The following is a 21,760-nucleotide window of genomic DNA, read 5'->3' on the forward strand; positions in this document are numbered from 1 at the left end:
CAAACTCATTAAGATTGATTTTTTAATTTTAGAACTATTTTTAGAGTCAATGCCATGACAGCAGAAGTCAAAAGAAATCCAGATTATACTGCTGAAAGAATCAAGCTGCCAACACCAGCTCCTTCAGATTCTGAACATGCTAACCTATTTAAGCAAAGACAGACAGTGCAGTACATGCTTCAGAGATGTCACATTCCTACTTCCCTTAAAACCACTGTTGGACAAGTGAGAGCGGTTTATATTATTGCCATCACTGATGGAGCTATAGTGTAAACTCCATGTTGACAGCATCCAGCCATAAGGTCTCAGAGGGAAAACAAAAATGGAAACCAGACCAATGTTTCTGTCACAGCATTTGAACAGCTGGCCAGCTGGAGGTTATACAAAGGTCAGCTTACCCCAGCCCTACTGCCTATGTTTCCGATTTTCTCCTGCAATTCCACTACTAAGCACTTTACACCTACTTCTTTGGCAAAGCAGAGAACCTTGATTAAACTTTTATTCATTGCTGGATGGGTTGTCTACATCAGAAGGGGAAGCCAGGAAAAGATGGCTTCTTTTTCACCAAGGTACCTGCTTGAGAGAAACAGTAGTTTGAGGGAGATAAATAACATCCAAACCAAGTGGAAACAGGATATCTGCTTGGTTATGATTGGTATCTGGTCAGCTGGGTCAAAGGGAGCATTATAGCAAGCGACAGAAGAATTCCAATTAATCCAGGGCAGGAATCACAGAACACAAGGAACTTAAATAAGATTGAAACAGTGAGTGGGATGCAGGAAACAGAGAAAGACAGACACAAATAAGTTCTCCTACTCAAGATAATCCTTGCTCTTCTTTGTTATTACATTAAAACAGATGGCCATGTAACTATGTGCTTACAGTGAAAAGTGTGAACAACGAAACTAGGAAGGAAAGTGTTGACTTTGGAGCAGTTTGTAGGTCCTATTAGAGATGGTCACACATCCTTGGATTCACCTCTGTAAGCTATATCCCTCTGTCAGTGTGCCAGGAGAAACACAGACTGTCTCTGGAGCTAAGTAAGACTGAAGCTTTGTATTGCTATTCTTCAGTGGAAGATTTTGGAAATCACCACCATCCTGTTGTGACAACACTTTTCTTCCCAACTCCCATGTGTCCTCTCTTCTGTGACACACAGACAACATATGGTTAGATTGTCCCTTCTCTCTCCCATCACTTCTTTTGTTCTAGCCCATGTATTTCTGTGGCATTCACCACTTTAATATTTAGTGTATAGGAAGCTGAACGCTGTAATGCCTTTGCAATCATGCCCATCAAGAGAATACAGATACCAAGTTATGCTAGCTCAAATCCAGCAAAATTCCAATGATGGTCCATGGATGGATGCCATTTATAGGAACACTACTAGTTGGTCTTAACCCAAAGAAGGTAAGGAATAGTAGTTTGAATAATGAATACTGCTTGAAAAGTTTATGTTTCTTCCTGTGCTGACTTGAAATTTGACTCAGACTTCTGCTGAGCTGCTGTCACCACAGAGCTGTAGAGCAGCAGCTGAGAGATAAGGGAGAAATGCCCCATCCAGCTCCAGCTTGATTCCCTGGGCAGAAGCCACTGTCCTGGCAAAGCCCATGTTTCCATCCTCTAACCTACTCACAGTGACCGTAATCCTGGGCCACAGTCTGCAAAGTGCGCCGAGTAGCAACTGCTGCAGGGGGTAGGAGAAATGCGTCTGCCCAAGAAAAAGGGAAGATAAATTGTTGGTGGGTATGAAAAAGGAAGATGAGAAGGAGACCTTGGGGTCTCAATTGCCAGAATCACTCATACAGTAAGAACATTAACATCTGTCCCATAGAAAGAGTTTGGCGCAGCAAGAACAGAGCAACTTGTGGATGACAGCTCACATCCAGGGTAAACTAATCCAGGAGGTGGTCATCAAAATGCTAATTACTCAGGCAGTTCCAATAATCAGATGGAGAACTATCATGCACTATGTCCTAGTATGTCTTAAGGAGAGGCCCAAGAACCATGTAGACAAAGTGGAGCTGAAAGTCTGAACTAAAGCTCAGAGAGATTTTAGAGCAGACTGCAGAAAGCCAAGAGTATCAATTTTACCTATAACTTTTTCACAGGTACCTCTCTACTGAATTCTTCCTAAGGAAGAACTACTCAAAGATATGTACAAGTCTGGAAAAACAAACAAACAAACAAACAAACAAACAATAAAATAAACCCAACCCAACCCAAACCAAACCAAACCAAAAAACCCTCCACTTTTAGCACTTCTTGCCACAAACCAATGTGAACTTCTGCCTTCTGACTGAGAGTGGTTTTGGATTACTTTTTTTTTTTCAGCCATCAGGTGCACAAAGGGTGCACCTTCTTTCAGCATTAACTTGCAAGAGGGTAAGTCCAGTGAAGGTGAAAAGCTGTGTGTCACTGCTGATCCAGATGAGGGTAAATGCATTTAGCAAGTTATAATGAATGTTAAAACAACTGAAATAATTTAAGCAATGCATTCATCCACTCACTCCTCCAATTGTAAGCAGTTTACACAGAAAGAACAACTTAAAAAAAAAAAAAAGACAAAAATCTACCAACTAGGCTGAGCCGCCATCCTCTCCATGTAATCCTTGGCCATATTGATGGCCTCGATGTTTTCAGGGTAGAGTACACAGAACATCGCCAGGGCCCCAAGGTTGTTGCCGTAAATTTCATTCCACCGAGCGCTGAACTCCTTTGGGTCCCAGGGAGGAAGGTACTCCAGGGGATTCGACAGCATTGTTTGTACTGCCTCAACCAGACGAGCCGCAATGTGCTGGTGCGTGGTGGCAGCCTGGAGACGCAGAGTCTCCACGTCCGCTTTGGAGAAGTAGAGCATGGGGTAGCTGTCATAGTTGGCATTGACAAAAGGAACCATTGCGTCCCGGTCCTCCCTGGCGCTGTAGGCAAAGGCAAAGCAAACCGCGTGTATGAAAAACACACTTGGGGCTCCCCGTGTGTGAGTCCTCATTGTGGCATCAGATCTCCAGGTCTCAGCGGCAGCCAAACCATCTTTGAAATGTCCTATGGCAGATGGACGTGAAAGAAAGAGTTAGAAAATGAATCTGTGAGACATTGTAATTCAGAAGTCTCTCCAGAAAATATCATTCCATCTAGACTTAATGAACCCCATGTATTGTCATCGTAACTTTCAAATCATTTCTATATGAATACTTCAGAGAAAACACCTACTGAGCAATTCATCCAAGAGGAAAAAACTGTGCACTTTGAAGAAAGCCCCTTCCTCCCACGTAATAGCTGATACAAGGTGAAGGAACACAACAACAACTCTTGTACTCGAGATTTCAAATAACTGCAACGGTGCCTAATATGAAGCAACTCTGACTGTACTGGCAAGCAGAGAAGGGTGGGAGGGGAGGAAGAAGGGGGAGAGCCAGGGAGCTTGTGCTGGCGGCAGCCAAGCCTGCGTGCTGCCTTGGCTGATGTTAGCAGCTGGAGAGGGAAGGATGAGGAACGCTGGAGATTTGCGCCGGGGTCATTTTATACCGTGCTTAAAGGCCTCTGGTTCTGACACGTCCTCATTTTAAAAAAGAAAAAAAAGAACAAGTCAGAAAGAAAACAGGGAAAGAGAAAGTGGCAGTCTTAGAAAAACAGCTGAAACACCTTACCTTCCAGGCATTTAGGATTCTGCATTACTAGTACTTTTTTCCAAGGGGCTCTCTGTTTTACATGTGAAGATTTACTGCCAGCTACCAAGAAGGCTGAGCATTGAATTAAAGTGCATATTCTCCTAAGTACATGACTTCTTGAAATGGGCTGAGATGGTAAATCTATGCAGAGGTTATATGTAACTATTTAAACATAGTAAATTACTTTTAGAAATTACCAACTATCTGGCCTAAAGTCTCAGATAAAACATGGCCAGGATCCCCCTGAGGAAAGCCAGCAAATTCCTAGAATTCTTCCGAGGGGAAAGGTTATGGAAAGCAGGCCCAAGTGAGACAGTTTTATGTAAATAATGAACAGTAGTTTTCAATTATTAAAAGGAGAAATAGAAAGAAAGAAAACCTAAAAACACACACATTTTTTTTCCCATGGAAAACCTGTTTCATAGGATTCAGTCATAAAACTCGTAGGAAGCTGAATTACAAAGCAACCTTTTACTTCTCCCCACAGGTCCCTATTCCACAGCCAAAATTTTCTAACAGAAACTTAGGCTGCTAAAACCTTATTTAGAGACCCACATCCTGATTCAACAAAGTCATTAATATGAGATAACCTTTACAGACCAGGACCCTTCATGAGTACTGAGTACCCAGACCCTTTAGGTACTTATGCTCAGCTCCTTAAAATTAATATGGAGGCAAGCATCTTTGGCCAAGAAATACGTATTTTCTTGTGCATTCCTGCCTAGGACAAAAATAATATTGCACCCTGTAACTGCTTGAATTTATATACTACAGCGTGCAGCATAATTGCTTTAACAGAGCATAATTGAAGATGACACTTTCATACTATTTTAATGCATTTTTCAAGTATGTTTTGCCCTTTTTTTGGATGGAAACCAATCATTACAGGACACATTATGCAGATCACAGACTGGTTTATTTGGTAATACTTTCACTATATCTACACAGTCTCTCACTACATACACACATACAAAAAGAAACATGCACCACAGTTTATCCAAACATACTCAAATCTACTCGTATTCTCACCCATAAATAAGGAAACTATACAACAGTATATTTTGAGAGGAAGGAGATAAAAACCAGCCAAATCAGTAAATTAATTCTGAAACAAAATGTCATTTTTTTAATTGATAAACCCCCTGCTTTTCATAATAATAATAATAAAAAATACTCTACAGTTTTTTTAAAAGCCTCTCTGATCCTTTAGAACCGTGGGCAGAGGAAAGAACCTAAAAAATATCTGAAAAAAGGTTCAAAATGCTTGTAAGTTTTTCTGTGTTAATCATACATTGAAAAAGTTTCCTGACTTACACAATCAGAAAAAAAACCCCAGCTAGCAGTAAGGACTTCATGCATTTTTTTAATTTTGGTTTTACTTCTGTAAGTACTTCTGCACATCAGTGAGAATTAAGAACATGCATAAATTTAGGGATGGTTTTTAAGAGTTCCCCAAATTAGGGTATTTCTCACCAAAGATTAAGGAATACACAGTAAGGTTTCCCAGAACTCCTCTGTAAATCTGAAACACATTTCCCAGCACTACACCACCATCAAACAAGTCTAGTGTTGCCAAAAAAGTCCAAGTCCATACTTTAAGCATTTAATAACCTCCTCATTTTCACCCTTCATTCACATATGCATTTCAAAGAGAAGGTAAACCCTTTTTTCTACCTTTACATGAGAAAGAAACTACCACACCACATTGTCTAGGCTAAGAATAGCACAACTGGAAAACCAATCTACAGTATATTCATAAGCCGCATATTCAGAGTCAAGATCTGGAAGAAAGTCAATAGGCATTGCCAAAATTAGGAGTACAAAGTCATTCATTCTTGGTTAAATCATACTGATTTTCTATGATATGAAGACAATAACTCATTACCACAACTTGGTAAGGATAGCAAGGTCTGTCCTGTAACTTTGCAGGGCTCAGTCTGTTGTGACTGATAGATGGAAGGAGGCAGCTAGAAAGGAGTACACCTTCCCTTCCGTGCAAACCTCCGTGGAGGAACCATCCACAACCACATGGAGACAACTGGCCCATGAGAGGCCCCACGATGGCATGACTATGGCTCAGACCACGCTACAGAGAGTGAGGAGAGAGACAGATGTTCCAGTTTTCTAAGATCTGTGATGTCCTTAAGAACAGGACCAGCAGAAGAAGTAACGAAGACAATCACAAAGCTCCAAACAGAATAAACATGTGGATTTGCAATAAAAAGTATCACCCAGATAGTGAGGAAATACAAACTGGATAGTTCTGGATAAAGCCATGACAAACCATCCTCAAAGCAATTTCCAGTGGCAGAATTCAACCACACACACCATCTAGCACTTTGCTGACTAGGACCAAACCTGACCACACACTTTATTGCTTTATTGACTCTCCCAGCTAACTTCACAGGGCTGACAGGGATGATCACCATTCCTCAGTTCAGCAGTTCTCTAGAAACTACACTGACAGTTAATATATATATATAAAACAACTTCAAAAATCATCAGGTGGTTGCAAAAGCACCTGAGCACCTTCAGCAGAAGAGTGTGGCTAAATCCAGTAACAATTAGGGACTATTTAGAATTCGTTACAATAGTATAAACGTGTCTGGGGTGGGGGGAACCACCAACCCAAAGACACTGAAACAGATAGCCAATTCAACTGTATTGAAATCTATACCTTGAGGTTTCCTTAGCTAACTTACTTGCACTGAAAGCTAAAGAACTGTTCAAGGACACACATATGAACCTTGATTATCTGCGCAGCTGTGTGAAGCCAGACCTGTGTAGCTAACTGTCTGCAAAATCTCCAACTTAGTAGTTGTGAGTGAACCTGCTACAAGTTTGCTTGATACACAGGACTCAAAGGAATAGAGGTTTAGGCCTTCTGATCACTTCATTTGCACTCAAAATACCATTTTTTAAAGTCAGAAGAATTTCTTACTCTCATATTACACTACATCATTACCAGCCATGTCTTCCAAGAAAAACTTTACCAACCAACTGAGCCGTTTCTGAAAATGATGGGGTTTTATTCAGGTGGGAAACCGTGACTTGATAAAGTAATAAAAATTAAAAGGAGAGTGAAGGATGCTTGCCTGTGGAAGAAAATGCTAATATATAATTTACTTTGAAAAGCTTGTCACTTAGTCCTAGACTGAAAGAGCATTTCTCATGATTTCCAATTCCAGCAGAATCGAACAGTAAAGAACACTAATTATTCCAGGGAAAAAAAAAAAAAAGGTAACAAACCAAATTGATTAAATCTTAACTATTTTAGTTCTTCCCGTCTGCATCAATCAGTGGATGCTCAACATGCAGAAAAAGAAAAAATATTGTGAAACTGAAGCCACTAACTAAAGTAGACATTGATTTATACTGATAACTTCACCAAATAAACTAGTTAAAAGAGAAGAGAGGTCCATTTACTCCTGCCCCATGTGCACAGAAAGATTGCTCCAATAGTAAGAGCAGAGGAGTGGGTGAGGAGCAGAGGAGGTGGGTTAGGAAAGGATGGCACTGTTAGGACCACCAGCTTGCACAGCTGTTCTTGAAGCCATCTGACCTCCTTGTGGATCATTAAAAATTAAAAACAGGAAAAGAATTGTGTCTTTATGTAGTACCAGTTCTGAAGAGCCACTCTGCTTTGTGGATGCTTTTTCCTAGGACACTTCTACCACTTCTTAAAAAGCAGAAATTGCAGGTGCCTCTGCTAGAATCTCCCACACTAGTCCATGACTCTCCTCTGACATGGGTATCTTGTTAACATATACAGTCAGAAACAAAAAAGGAGGAATTCCTGGTGACTAAAACTTCCACAAACTGGAGGCATTGCAACACCACAAATTACTTGGATTTCTGAATGAAAGCTCTTCCCAGAGCACAAGAGCTGGGACATGAACATGACAGACCTGCCCATTCAGTCACCACAGCTCTTGACCACACTTGCTGAGGTCAGGAGCCCTCCTCCATGTCACTGTGTGACCTCCCAAGGTCATGGGTTCTCCTCCACTTCACTGTATTACCCACACTGAAGTAATAGCTTTCCTCTGCCTCCCTAGGAGCTACCCTGGAAAGGCTAATGCTCAAATAGGTACAGGAGACTCCAGCCAGAAGGTAGATGGAGTTACACACTCAGTGAGAGTTGGGTTTCCCATTCCCATGCTGAATTCTCCTTGTAGATTACTCAGGAGATGCTGCAGGTAAAAACCCTGATATCTCTGCTGTGGATGCACTGGCTTTCCTCTGAATCCCCCTGTAGCATGCATGCCTCACTGCCATTAGAGAAGGTAAGAGAAGTCCTGACACTCTGCTTGACCATCTGACCTCTATGCCTGTTAGAAAAGAAAAATATATATATATCTATATAAAAACATAAATATATTTAACTAATGTAAACTCAAAAGTACCATTTATAGACTTCTCTCCACATATTTCACAGCTTTTTGTCTTATTTTGGGAAGCTACTATTTTCCAGAAAGGTTACAGTTCTCGGTATCACTACCTGAGGTACCTGAGAAATAAATGTTTGTGTAAGGAATGTGTTCAAATATTTAAAAGAAAATCTATTCCACCATACTGACAAAAAGCAAATCTTCAGCTTCAGTGTGTAAACTTTTACCTTAGGCAATGATCTCTGAGTCAGCATGGACTTAAATTTCATAATTTTTGTGCATCACTTTTCATAAATTATTGACAGCAAAAGCAAACTTTCCTACGTATTTTTTTTTGCAATGCTTATAATTGTAATGTGCATTTTCATTTTGAACAACATTATCATTTTGTCACAAATTACATTAGAAGATCACATTATTAAGCCATTCAAAAGTGCTGGTACTAAACTAGAATAAGCAATTTTAGCAACCAATGCCAAAAACAGGTAAGAGAGTCATAGATATTTTAGAAAGAAATGATCATTCACCAGAAACAGCTGCAGACCTACCAAAACTGCGACACTGATAGGTAATGTTGCAATGAGATATGCGTGGAATCTTGTCCCATTAAATGGAGATGGGCGTGCAATTTTTGTCCCAATGCTGACAGCTGCCAAAATACAACTGCTTGCCACGAGGAGCGGTAGGTTAGATCATGGTGGAAAAAAGCAAACTTCTGTAGGAACTCCTCTTTTGCATTTTGTCCGAATACCTCAAATAATTAGCATATGTTTTCACACATATTGCAATTGACTTTGTTACTGATGAGAAGAGCAGTATCTATAAAATGAAACTAATCAGTTGGAAATAGTAACATGCTAAAATCATGACAGTTACATCAACTGAACAGCTATTTTGTTCAACCATGTCAGTTTTACCACTAATCTAAATATTTTGCAAACATATTTAAAAATGGGAGAACAATTAAGTCTTCTAACTGAATTCAATGACATTTTAGTACTAAAAAGTGCAGGGTAAGTCGATGAAGACAGAGAGGTGAAAGGGTCAATAGAAACTAATTCTCATATATATGTTGTCATTTGGTTACAGAGAAACATATCCAAATACAGCAAAATTAGGTGGTAGCAAAATCAGAGCAGAACCAAGAAAACTATAAGCTTATCTTTGTGCTGTTAACAATCACAGTAAATCTATTGACCAAATTCCCAAGCTGTATAGCTCCCACATCAGCAAGTAGTACTTCTGAGTCCCTTTCAAAGCCCCTTCCAGCTGGGGCTGGACACCGGGGCAGGAAGCTCCCATGCCCCAAGGTAAGAGCACTCAGAAATACTTCACCCATCTTTTGGTCAGTTAGCTAAAGCCAGTGACCATCTGTCTCTCCAATAAAAATGCTGGAAAGGTGTAAAAATCACTGCTTACAACTTGAAAAATACCTATTACGACCTTAACCACCAGGGGACATTACTTCATTTCTTCCTCTGATTTTTTCACTATGAAAAATATGCTACATCATAATTATATAATGTTCAAGGTATTTCAAAGCCTTAATACTGAACCTCCAAATATAATTCAGAATTACATCTGCAATAAATAAAGACTAGCTCAGGTACCCAGATGTTAGTATTGCACTTGTTATGAAGTGATCTGAAAGACCTTGGAAGAAGCTTTGTATCAACTTATATGTCTGAATAACAGCTGTGCTATGAAAATCCTAACAGCAATCAGAAACAGCCAGTTCCTATAGGGATTATCAATATATGACATCATGTCAGCAGTCAAGATTTAAAATTGTGTCTGTCCTTTGATCTCTACACACGAAATTCAACAGATCTATGCAGAGCAGCACACAGCCATGTGAGACAACTCCAGGAGAATGGAGGGTTGCATTCATTCTCCACTATGCTACAGATAGACAGCAACAGCAAAGTATTTTTATAAGTTTACAGTAAGATGTGTAAAATAGCTGTGAAGGAAGTTTCATCTGTTAATTCCTTTCACTGAAAAGTTTATTTGTCTATTTTATCACTGTATATATAATGTAATAGGGCATATGTGAAGGCACAACTTTCTCTCTGCCTCAAGCCAAACCAGGATTTAAACTGTCTGCATGCCCAAACCATATCTGTGAATTTCGAATTTTCTTCTATTTTATCATATATCCTACTATATAAATGCTTTCTTGATAACTTTTGGTTGCACTAACATGACTATTCTTAATCCTTTTTGTGATCTTCTATTCCACACTTCACTCTATAGAATAAGTAAGGAAGTAATGTTGATATCCAGAATCCTGCAGATGATCCTTCCCAACCAGTACAAACATGCCTGTTAAGGCATCCACATTCAGTGAATGAAGCCCAATCACTTTTAACTTCAAAGGCACAAAACTAGAGGCTACCACAGAAAGACTTCCGTTAGAGCAACAGCACTTTATCCTGTGCTGACGTACTTTAAAAAGGCCACTGTAATTATTAAAAATAGGATTTTTTCCTTGCAGAAATGTTTTCATGAACGCTACCACTAAAGGAAGGGCAAAAGGATACATCTACTTCATTTGTCTCCTCCGTTAACGATCCAGAGGTCAATCAAGCCACTCAACCATGTGTTACACTCTTACAGCACATAGCACACTTCTGGGGTTTAGGACTATGACAGTAACAGCACTGCAGAAGCAGAGAACAAAAGTGGCTCTACAATCTGCGTGGTGAAACAATACACTTCTGGCAGCTGCTGAAAAGTAACTCATCTGCCTGGCCCTCGCACGGAGACCCACTCCAAGTCAGTAAGGCTGCGAACCCTTTGGTGTGGGGTATTGGAAATATCACTTAGGGTTTCCTCTGACAGCAACCCATGGGCCCTGAAGCACAACTGGCCCTCACAAGAAGGAAGAAATGGAACAGAATGCCTGGGGCAAACAGGAGCGTGGCCTCTGTGTGGATCCAGTGGTAAAATCATGGAGCACAGAAAAACTGGAAAAACTTAAGCGGGTGATTGCAATGCCCAGGGGGTACAAATAAAGGACAGAAAAAAAAAATCATACGTGCAAAAGGGGAAAGCCAATTTTACTGCTATCGGAATTCTTTCTTGTGCCTAACCCAGTCGTCTCAGACAGTTGCATGCCATCCAGCTTCCCTCACTTCTGAGGAGGCTGATTACAACACCAGAATCTTCTGATACCAAAACAAGTGTTTCAATTTCAGACTTCAACTTCTACGCTCTTTCCAACTAACTCTTTTTTGATACCCTTTACTCTTCCAAATATTTGTAAATGTTTTAAGTTTGTTGTTGTTTGTTGTTCTCCTCTACTATGTGTAATTAACAGTTTTAATTTTCCCTTATTGTTTTAATTGTCCTTCATTCAGTTGACTTCAGGATGTTGTAACTGAATGATGTGCTTCTGCTGGAGTTTTACAAAACTGGTTCTCACTCTCTGTATATCTATATCTAGCTACAGACTCCAGTAGCTGAAGATATCAAATAAACATTCTTATTTTTAAAGTATGTCCACAGGTCATCATTCTAACACAGAGTAATTCTAAAATGCATCACATCCTTCAGTTGCTATGGGATCAAAACTATGCTTCCATATCCTGTTTTTAACTCAGTGGTGCACACAAAACTATATTAAAATTTTATTTTTATTGTGATCATTTTGGCTGGGATAGGGTTAATCTTCATAGTATGGGGCTATGTTTTGGATTTGTGCTGGAAACAGTGTTGATAATTTAGGCATGATTTAGTTACTGCTGAGCAACGTTTATACAGTCAAACACTTTTCTCCCTCTCCCCCCACTCCACCAGCAAAGGGGCTGGGGTTGCACAAGGAGTTGGTAGGGACAGCTGATCCCAACTGACCAAAGGGATATTCTGAACCATAGGGTGCCATGCTCAGCATATAATACTGAAGAAGAAAGAGGAGTAATTTGTCTTCCCAAGTAACCATTACATGTGACAGCACCCTGTTTTCCTGAGGGTGGCCGAACACCTGTCTGCCCATGGGAAGTGGTGAATGAATTCCTTGTTTTGCCTTGCTTGTGTGTGCAGCTTTTGCTTTAGCTGTTAAATTGACTGCATCTCAACACATAAAGTGTTCTCACTTTTCCAATTCCTTTCCCCATCCCACTGGAGGGAATGAGCAAATGGCTGCGTGGGGATGAGTTGCCAGCTGGGATTAAACCATGACAATTATATATGTTAAATTATTGTGACAACATATAGGAGCACCAGCAAAGTCCAAAGGTGCTGATGTTAGTCAATGTGAGTACACAGACCCCAAACGCGTACTCACATAGAAGAACTTCTGGTTCATTTGTTACAGGATAAATTTCATTGTGTTTATTGACTAAATTGCACCACCCTACCTGGTAGTTAAATATCTCTGTAGATCACTATGTTCATTACTATTGGTACGAACAACTGCTGCTTTCAGCTGTTATCTCATTACCTAGGGTTTCTCTAGATTTAGATATAGCACGTAGTTCCTCTCTCCCCTACAGATATAATACACAGGTACCCAGATGTAACTGATTTTTTCAAGGTACAAATTTGGAGAGACAATAAAATGTATTGTCCTGCAGTTCCTTCAGGGCTATTACTGTCCTCACCACTCCCTAGAATACCCTAAACTAAAGCAGAATACCCTTGGTAAAAGTGAAAAATACATTTTCAAGGAGAGAAGCCTCAACTGCAGGTGGAGTTAAAAGGCTACACTATTCCTGCAAAATGTAGCTGCTCACAGTGTGCATGAACAATTTGTGAGCAGGTGTCAAGACAACCATTAAATTATGGGTTAATTTCGAAATTTAGAATCTTATGATCTCATTTCTGACTGTAAGTTGTGCATGCATGGTTCTCATAGCAGAACTGAAACCAGACAGATAATTTGAGCAAAAAGTATAATGCACCATGGAGGTGATGATATGATTAAAAGGCTTTAAAGGGACATGATATGCCCAGAAATGCCTGTAAATAACTTTTCAAAATACTTTAGCAATAGTCACTTGATTAGAAGGCTTAAGAATGCATACACAGTTTACACAAAATGTTCAGCATTTTTATTATTTCTGATAAAAACTCCCACAAACAAAATAAAAACATAAACCAGGACAACCATGGTGGGAGAATTCATATGTTAAAATTCTGTTTGTCTTGTAGTGATTTACAACACCTGTCTGAGCCAAGTGACCAGGGTCCCTACAATCCTTTGCTTGCTCTAAACAATGCTATTGCTGATTCCTATTGTATACTCTCTAAGAGGAAAAAGAGAAAAGAAAGACCAAATAATTTCAGACTTTGTACATAATGGCTGCATTGTGCCTGAGCTTTCACACCTGACTGTGTCCCAAGAGAGGATGAAAGTGTGATGCCAGCACCTGATGTGAGAAACTATTTCCAGTGCTCTGTCCTTCATGTTATCCCAAGATGACCAGACCTCTTCAGTCAGTTCTTCGTTACCAACACTTTACTTCTGCTAAATTTCTACTGACAAAGCATTCATGAGAGAGATCTTTGATGACACCAGCTAAATTTCCTTTTTCCTAGAAGGCTTAGTCCCCTCCTCTGCCCTGTATCCAGCCTGAGCAGATAACCAAGACCACTCAAAGTGCAGTGCGCAAGGGTTTGGGGTTTCACTAATGCAGCACTGTCACAACTCCCCACAGCCCAGCTGAGCTTAGGGGGGGGCTAGCAGACATCACTATAAAGCTTACCCATCTAAACAGAGAACTAGCTCAAAGGAAGCCAAATGCAGAATCTATTAAATTATTTATAGTAAGTATGTGGCTGCAGTCTCGAACACAAACTGGCACCATGGTTTAACAGCTTTAGGGACTACACTACTGTGACTAAGCTCTTTAATCTACCTTAGCTGAAGGGACACAGCAAGGAAGGTATGAACAGCCAGGACAAACTTGCTGCTGAGATATCATATTTACCAGTTAAATACAACTTGCTAAGCAAAAGCCATATTCTCTTTCACTCATCAGACACTTGGATTACTGAGTCTAAATGAGGAAACAATGGTTACGGAAAGTTGTTTTTTTATTTCATTTTTTTAATTCCTTCAGGAAGAAAAAACGGAATAAAATAAAATTTAAAAAAACAAAAACCAAAACAGCAAAAACACCACATACAAACCGAAAAAGGAGCTTTATTTCTTGCAACATGTCCAGGAACAATAGCAGTAGTAACTAAATTTCTTTCTGCTCATTGCTATAGTATGCTGTGAGTGCCAGATGTGCAAGTTTCCACACACAAGCCTAAGAATGTGACTGAGTTTTAGTTAAATGCAATCACTTCTGAGAGAAGGGACAATTCAGTTTTCCAAACACATTTACAGCCTCATTTAATGCTAGTTTTCACTGGTCAGGCTGTTGGGTACTGATGGATGTGTCCATTTCCCTACTAATACATAAACTCCCTATGTTCATTCACAACCCAACAGCTGTCTGGTGATGTGAATGACTTTCTATCATCACTGATCTAGGTTTTACTTGAATTTAGTTTTAAAAAAGCTTATGTACCTGGTGTTGTTGTCCTTGAGAAAAAAAGAATTGTACACGTAGACCTTATGAGCCTTTAAAAAGTATTGAGATATCACTCTAAAACTAGCTTTCAGCTACTCCTTTTTACTTATAACTATATGTAACCAATGAAAATCACATCTAAAATCTGGCCAGGTAATTAAACACATTTTCCTCTCCCCTGTAGTGCAGATATTTACTAAATATTTAGTTCTTGATAACTAATACACAGTGTCATTAAAACTGAGCTTGCTTAGGAAACCAAAATCTATCCGTTTTTAACACAGGAAACTAATGGTTCAGTTCATGTATTTCTTTCTTTCAGACCATATTCCCCATGACCAAAGAACAGGTTGTAAAAGAGACTATATGTAAATGTGCACTGGAAAATCAATTGTCTTCTGAGGTCAGTTTCCACTGTAGAGGATACAGATATGCTTATAAACTATTCTCATCTCTTGCTCCCTTATTATTTTAAGAGCAGTCAGATTTTTCTCATGGTAATTCAAAATTGTGGAAAAACATCACAATGCTTCAAAGAAAACAACAAAAGCAAGCTCTTACTTTGAATAACAAGAAAGCAATGTTTTCTTAAAGGATCAGTGGCTCTGTCCCAGTAAAATACTCTGTGATTAGTATATTTTGGTTTTGTGTCCCAGTGAAGTTTACAGATAGTCAAGATAGTTCAAGCAGATACAGTTTACAGGTGGTACAGACAGTTCATCCAGAACTGCTACTTTGTTGACTTCCCCTGAAAACTTTGCTTATATGCGTTACTTTCAATAACCTAAATTAGCCATGACAAACAGTAAAAAACTCATAGTTGAAACAATATTTATCACTTCTGTAGAGAAATGCACCCGAGGATCTACAAGTAGTTATGAAACAAATTAATTAATTATACTTCTCAACACCCCTGTGAAGCAAGCAAGCACATTTATCTGTTTTATGAGGAAGGAAACAGAGCCATGGGGAGAGAGGTGGAGTGACTTGCCCAAGGCTACCCAGCAAGAGTCTTTCAGAATAATAAAGAGCATCTGAATTATTGATTTCCACTGCTGCCCTTCAGCTGAATTGTTCATTTTTTGAAATACTGCAGTGACTTATAATAATTGCTGGCATGATAAACATAATGTGGCAATATTTATGCTGAGATTTTCTTTGTTTTTGTTTAGACTATATTAAAATTTTAGCTGTTATTTAAATTGCAGTTGATCTTCTTAGAGTGACCAGAAGTCTCCAAGTGGTTGAGCAATATTTCTTGTATTTCATTCACAGTTGTCTCTATTGGTTGTGTTGCCATTGCTTATGACTAAAAAACAAGCCACTCCAGCTTGAAAACAGAGGAAAATATCACACCTTTATACTTATTCAAGAGGGAACGACAGAAAAGAAGCGAAGGTGGCTACTGTCATTCACATTAAACTGAATTTTAAGAGTTGGCATGAGATGCACCAGGTTATGATGCACTGCTTTCATGCAGTACTAGCTACAGGAATTGCAACTCGCTGCCTGGAGCTGAGGAGACTGAGCTTTCCCAGTTAACAGTTCTGGTCCCTGGTCCCTTAGAGTTTTACTATTAAAAAAAAAGAGAGAAGTAGCAGGAAGTTGCATAGGGCTAATCCGTCTGTTCCCGTCTCTCAGCTTGCCTAGGTGCAAGATAAGGATGCTACCGCTTACCTTTCACACACGCATGCTTGGGAGGCTGAACTCAGTGGCAGAAGGTTCGGAGGCTCCTGCGGTCACGGTGCTGCGGAGGAGCAGAGCCTGTTACACACGGCGCCCCCAGGTAAAGCTCTGTACAGCAAGCGCCACGTCCCCCTGCGCGTACCCACCTCCCCCGGACCCGCGGGGCCCATCCCGCGGGCTGCCCTGCACCCCACGCCGGGAGCGGCTGTCCCGACAGCAGCCCCGCACCGCCACGCCGGGGCAGCCCGGAGAATCCCATGCCTGGAGGCTGCTCCCAGCGGGACGTCCCCAGCCACCACCCCACACCCGCCCCGCACCTGGCCCGCCCGGTCCCGCCGCCCGGCCCCGCCGACACTGCCCCACTACCGCCGGCAGCGCCCCCAGCGCGCCCCACGGCCTGGGCACGCGTGTGCCGGGGACGGGCGGGGAGCGCTGGGATCGACCTGCCCCTCCCAAATCCGCGGGCACCCGGCGCCCCCAGCCCCGCGCCGCGCCCGCCCCGCCGCGGAGCGCAGGGACGGGATGGAGGGGCCGGGAGCGCTGCCCGGCACTCACCGCGGCGGGCACTCACCGCGGCGCCGACCCGCCTCCCGCCTGCCAGAAAGTTTCTCCTCCGCAGCCTCAGGGGACGGAGCCGGGACGGGGCGGGGTGCGTTTTTCAACGCAGGAAGAAAGTGACTCCCCCCGCACCCGCTCCACCTCCCGCTTCCCCGCCCTCCTTCCGTACCTCTCCCCGTCCTCCTCCTCCTCCTCCTCCTCCTCCTCCGCGGCCCCGCCGGCCCCTCACGCCATGGCGGCACCAGGCGGCGGAGCCCGCCGGGCTCCCACGGCCCCGCGGGCAGCGCCCGGTCGGGCCCCGGGGCGCTCCCTTCGCTCGTTGTGTGCCCCCGTGTTTGTCTCTTCCTGGCTTTTCCTTCCCCGACCGCTCCTCCCCGGCTCGAACTTCGCGGAAATACCCTGACTCCCCCTTTTAGCGGGAGGACTCGTCTCTCTGCAGGGAATGTGTTTATTCCAACACCGGAGTGTCGGCGATTTGATTCCCTGCAGCTAGAGAGAACGGCAGCGGTACCACGGTTCGGACAAGGGTGGCTCTGGAGGTGACCAGCATCCCGGGTACCCATTCATATTGTGTCCATCCCTTGTGCTGTCATCTTACTTCATGAGAGTAATAAAACCTCCCATCCAAAAGTTCCCTCAAGCCAGCAAAGAAACAAAAAACCGATTTGTCAATCCGCTCTTTTAAGTATGGTGTGCTTACTTACATAAACGTAAAAAAAACCCCAAAACTAAAGCAAACCAAACAACAACAAACACCAAAAACCAACCAAAAACCCCACCCCCAAAAACCAGTGAAATGCTGTGACTGTTCAAGTCGATCATTGTGACATTTTTTACAGCCAAACAACTGAAAATACTTCAGAAGGTGATATAAAAGAGGATAAAATAAATGATCCTTTGGAACATTCTCTTTTCTTTTTCGGTCACTATAACCAAGACAAAATTTGAAGTGAAGAATTCCAAATGTTTATTTGATTTCAAAAGCTGAGTGTGTTTTACCGACTTCAGACTACCCTCCGTAAATGAAAATAAAAATATTTATATATGTGGTAGATCAGGATGATGTCAAACTACCTGAAGTTTACATTTCACAGGGCTTATTCTTCATTTTAGTAATGTGTTTACTGATATTACTGAATCAGTCAGCAGGCTCATAAATGCTCGGTTTCCCAGTTTTAAAATGCAAAATCTATGTTTTCTGAAGGTGGTTTTAAACAGTTTAATTGTGGTTTAAAATGTGTTTTCCTGCTGTTCTATCAAGATTAATAAACTTGTGGAAACTAGACAAAACTAGAAAATTCAAATTTCCCTTCACCTTTGCACTCCTGTTGTATTTCCCAGCAATATCTCTTGACAGCCTCAGCCCTAAAGAACAGGGTTCCACAAGCTGTTGCTGCAAACTCTTAAGAGCAATGCCAGAACCTGGAATGAAGCCTTGCTTTTTTTACCAGTAATGACATGCCTAAAAGCGCTAAGTGCTTCAGTTTCGGCCATACAAACACTAGATTATTCATTAGAAGATGTGTTTCTAAACACCTATTTGAATGGTATTAGGCTATATTGTATTGATAGAAGAGTTGTAAAATATTGACGTCTTTCACACAAATGAGCATGTGAAGAGCTACAGATTCTCACAGTCAGACCAGATGTGGCTAAAAGGATGATTCTACTGGAATTTCTAAAATCATCAGGATTGTCTAAAGTGATTAGAAGGAAGGCATCTAAGTACTTGCCACGTCTGCATCATTGGGTATGTAAATATATTAGCTATCCAACTCTAAGTTATATGGAATCAGTGCTTGCAGTTCTGAAAAGCATAATGCCTGAACAGCTTTTGAAATCCTGTCCTTGGTCTCTATCTCTCTGTATTGTAGAAAAACTGCACTGCGCTGCCTTATCATGACTGAATACCTGGGCAAAGCACACCATGGCTCCCCCATAGCACGTGCTCTTGGGTATCTGCCTCATAGGGGATGAGGTTGGATGTGCTGCTTGGATCTTCTTCTGGTGTGCAGTTAGAATGTGGTGAAGATACCCACAGAGTGGAGAGCTACAAATTCTGCCTGACTTATGACGTCTTCTGTGAAATGGGGCTCATTTTACTTCCCAGTAGCTCAGAGTGCTTGTCAGGTTAAATAAATAAGCTAAAGTTTATAGGATGATTCAGAGATCTCTAAGAGAGGCAAGATCTATCCATGCTAGATTAATTTCAGCATTGCCACTAGTAATTTTGAAATGAAAATGACCCCGGCTTTAGCAAGCTTCACGAATGCTGAAAGACTGAAAAAATTAGCCCAAGGAATAGAAGTTGGAGGAAGATTGCCTTCAGCTATGTAAAAGCTGCTAAAAAGAAGATAATAATCTCTTATCCCCATCCTCTGAAAACAGCATGTGAATTGCAGTAAGAGAAATTTAGGCTAGCTAGGTAAAAAAAATCAAAGATAGGGTAAACAAAGAGGGCGTGAACGGCACCTCTGTCCCTGGAGGCTTTTTAAGTACAAGTCGGACATATATTTGACAAGAGTGGTTCAGGTCTAGAAAGTCTGATGAATACTGCCTTAGAGCAAGGGGTGGACCAGATGACCTGCCAAGGTCCTTTCCAGTACTGTTTTGTGTGATTATGTTCAAAATGCTACTTGCACAGGCAAGATTATGGATCCTCTTTGATCTCCCTATACCCTTCACCTCTTTAGCAATGGGTATAACCCCTCTTGCTGAGTTTGAGATTCTCTCAGTGGTTTGCTAGCCTTGCTGCATACCAGTGAATTCGTTGCTGATGACAGCAAGAAGAAAACAATTAAACAATGAAACAATGTCATTTCAGAGCAGCAATTTTGGGTGGGATCCATCTAACCTCTGAATATGTCATGAGTTTTTGTTGTATAGTTGACTGGTAACTACCTCTGATCTTGTCACGTTATACCTTGTTTATAACTGCAGATAAAAATAAATTTTGTTTACAGCAGAATTCGTCTGACCTGTTTTAGGCATCTTCATTAGCATGTAATGAATTATGTCCCCAGGCTATCTATTCTTGCCACACCATAAAGTTGGTTTAAATGACTGACACAGTAACACACCATCATACAATTTCCACTCCCTTGGGGCTTCTGTCCCTCAAATCTCTTACTCCCTCTCTGCATCCGAGTATCAGAACCCTAGTTTATTTGCTCATCTTTATTTATTTATTTATCTATTTATTTTATTTTTTTTTAAAGTCCGACTGAGATTAATAATTTTTGTAGCTGTCATTTCCTTAAATTGCATCATGTGACACTGAAATATACAGCAACATGACTTTTTGGGTAGCATTGCTCCAGAATGGATTTAGGAAAGGAGCTAAATTAACCTATTAGAGCTCAACACCACTGATCTGGCCAGTTGAACAGAGTATGTTTCATGGAAATTGTTTGAAAATGGTTCAGGTCAGACACTGTTGTACTCCTATGTCACAGGCTCATTATTCTTCCTTGGCCTTTATGGTAAGCCACATTACAAGGAACATGAAATGTCTGGTGCCTGTGTGATTGAGCCAAACACGTGGGAAATGCTGCTCTTTTCCAACAACAGCAAGTGTTTTAGGTCACACCCGTAGAAGTACACCCAAGTACACCTAAATACAATGCACATCTTGAAAACATCTGTAGCATCAGAGACACTATAAGCAACCATCTCTTAGTAACATCTCTCTTTTCTTCTCCATTACAGTAAATAATGTTTGAGATGTGAAGAATTTCAAGAGGCCCTGTTGTTATCTGGTTTGCACTGGAAATGCACTTCATTTTCCTATTGCACTGACAAGTTGGGTCACCAAGATGTAAAGAGGGAGCAAGCCCCTCTTGCTGCACTAGGAGAAAGGAAGGCAGGAGAGGGCTGCATGAAGTCAGTGATGTAGGGCTCATCCATTCTGAAAGAGACGCCAGGTGTCTGCTAATGCTTCATACATTTAAAAACCTTTGGTTCTCACTTTCTTGTAAAAATGGGAGGATGTTTCCTTTTTCTTTCTCCATGACTGAAGGTGTTGGCCTAAAGAGAAAAACTGTATGTCATTCAGCTTGTTACACACATGCAGCTTTGGCCATCCTTTTCTTTCTTACTGTCCAGCCTATGCAACAACATTTTTTTCTTTGATTTTTCCTCTCCATGCTTTTTCTTTTTTCCCTTGTTTGTTTTGTTTTTGTTTTTGTTGTTTTTTAAGTACTTCCCTCTCACTAAAGACCTGTTCTCTTTGTGATCTGCTTGGTCTCTAATTTCCATGTAAGAAAAATTTCTACACTTGTCATTAAGTGACAAAACTCTTCAAATGAAAGGGGAGAAAACCACAAAATTCTCCAGATTCTTCCACTAATTCTCCAAAACAATCGACTTGGTTGTGACCCTTGTGTTTTCTTTGCCTTTTGTGTCCAGCTGTGATGATTTCTGATCTTAATGCTGTGAGCTGAAACCTGTAGGACAAGAGCATTAGGCTAGTCTCTTCTTGTAGCTGAACTGCAAAACTGCAAATCTGGATACTTGCATAAGGCTCACCCTGCCCTCCTTGATCTGGGATGCTCTGTCCAACTCTTCCCTCTGGACTTTATTAGTGCCACATGAAGGCAGCTTTAATTTTCCAAACTTATCCCAATTCCAGACTCATATGGGGAAATGTTGGCTATCTCCTCTTTTCCAGCCGGGGTGTGGATCAGACAGTGTCCTAACTTGGTTGTTCCTACTACATCCTTCAAGTTTATGAGAGTGGTGCATGACTCATACCCTTTACTACTTGGGGATTTGGGGCTCTGGCTCACTGTGCAGGCAATGGGCAGAAATAGTTACAGCTCCAAAACTAGGATGAAAAGGAGTTGCCTGAAATCAGCCTCAAGAATCAGAAATAGCTGGAAAGCCAGAAATCTTGGACAAGCTCATCAGGGTACCTGTCTGTCTGGAGCAC

At 41.2% G+C, this 21,760-nt stretch overlaps 1 protein-coding gene across 4 annotated transcripts in view; it reads right to left on the reverse strand.

Annotated features, from left to right (window-relative positions):
- DSE (dermatan sulfate epimerase) overlaps positions 1-17,100 on the reverse strand; it is a 36,486-nt gene extending 19,386 nt beyond the window's left edge. For 2 of the 4 annotated variants that reach the window (XM_050316374.1, XM_050316372.1), the window contains exons 1-3: positions 16,844-16,887; positions 16,264-16,333; positions 2,577-3,045 (exon numbers count right to left, since the gene is read on the reverse strand). In XM_050316374.1, the coding sequence (XP_050172331.1) occupies positions 2,577-2,992 (416 nt within the window). In that variant the 5' untranslated portion in view covers positions 2,993-3,045; positions 16,264-16,333; positions 16,844-16,887. Of the gene's footprint in view, positions 1-2,576; positions 3,046-16,263; positions 16,334-16,843; positions 16,888-16,999 lie in introns of those variants that run through there. The other 2 variants (XM_050316373.1, XM_050316375.1) reach the window with 2 other exon arrangements.
- Between the last annotated feature and the right edge of the window lie 4,660 nt (positions 17,101-21,760).

This window comes from Myiozetetes cayanensis, unplaced genomic scaffold (genome assembly GCF_022539395.1).
Source record: "Myiozetetes cayanensis isolate MyiCay16 unplaced genomic scaffold, myiCay2020 scf2-11, whole genome shotgun sequence".
In the NCBI taxonomy this organism is placed as follows: Eukaryota; Metazoa; Chordata; class Aves; order Passeriformes; family Tyrannidae; genus Myiozetetes; species Myiozetetes cayanensis.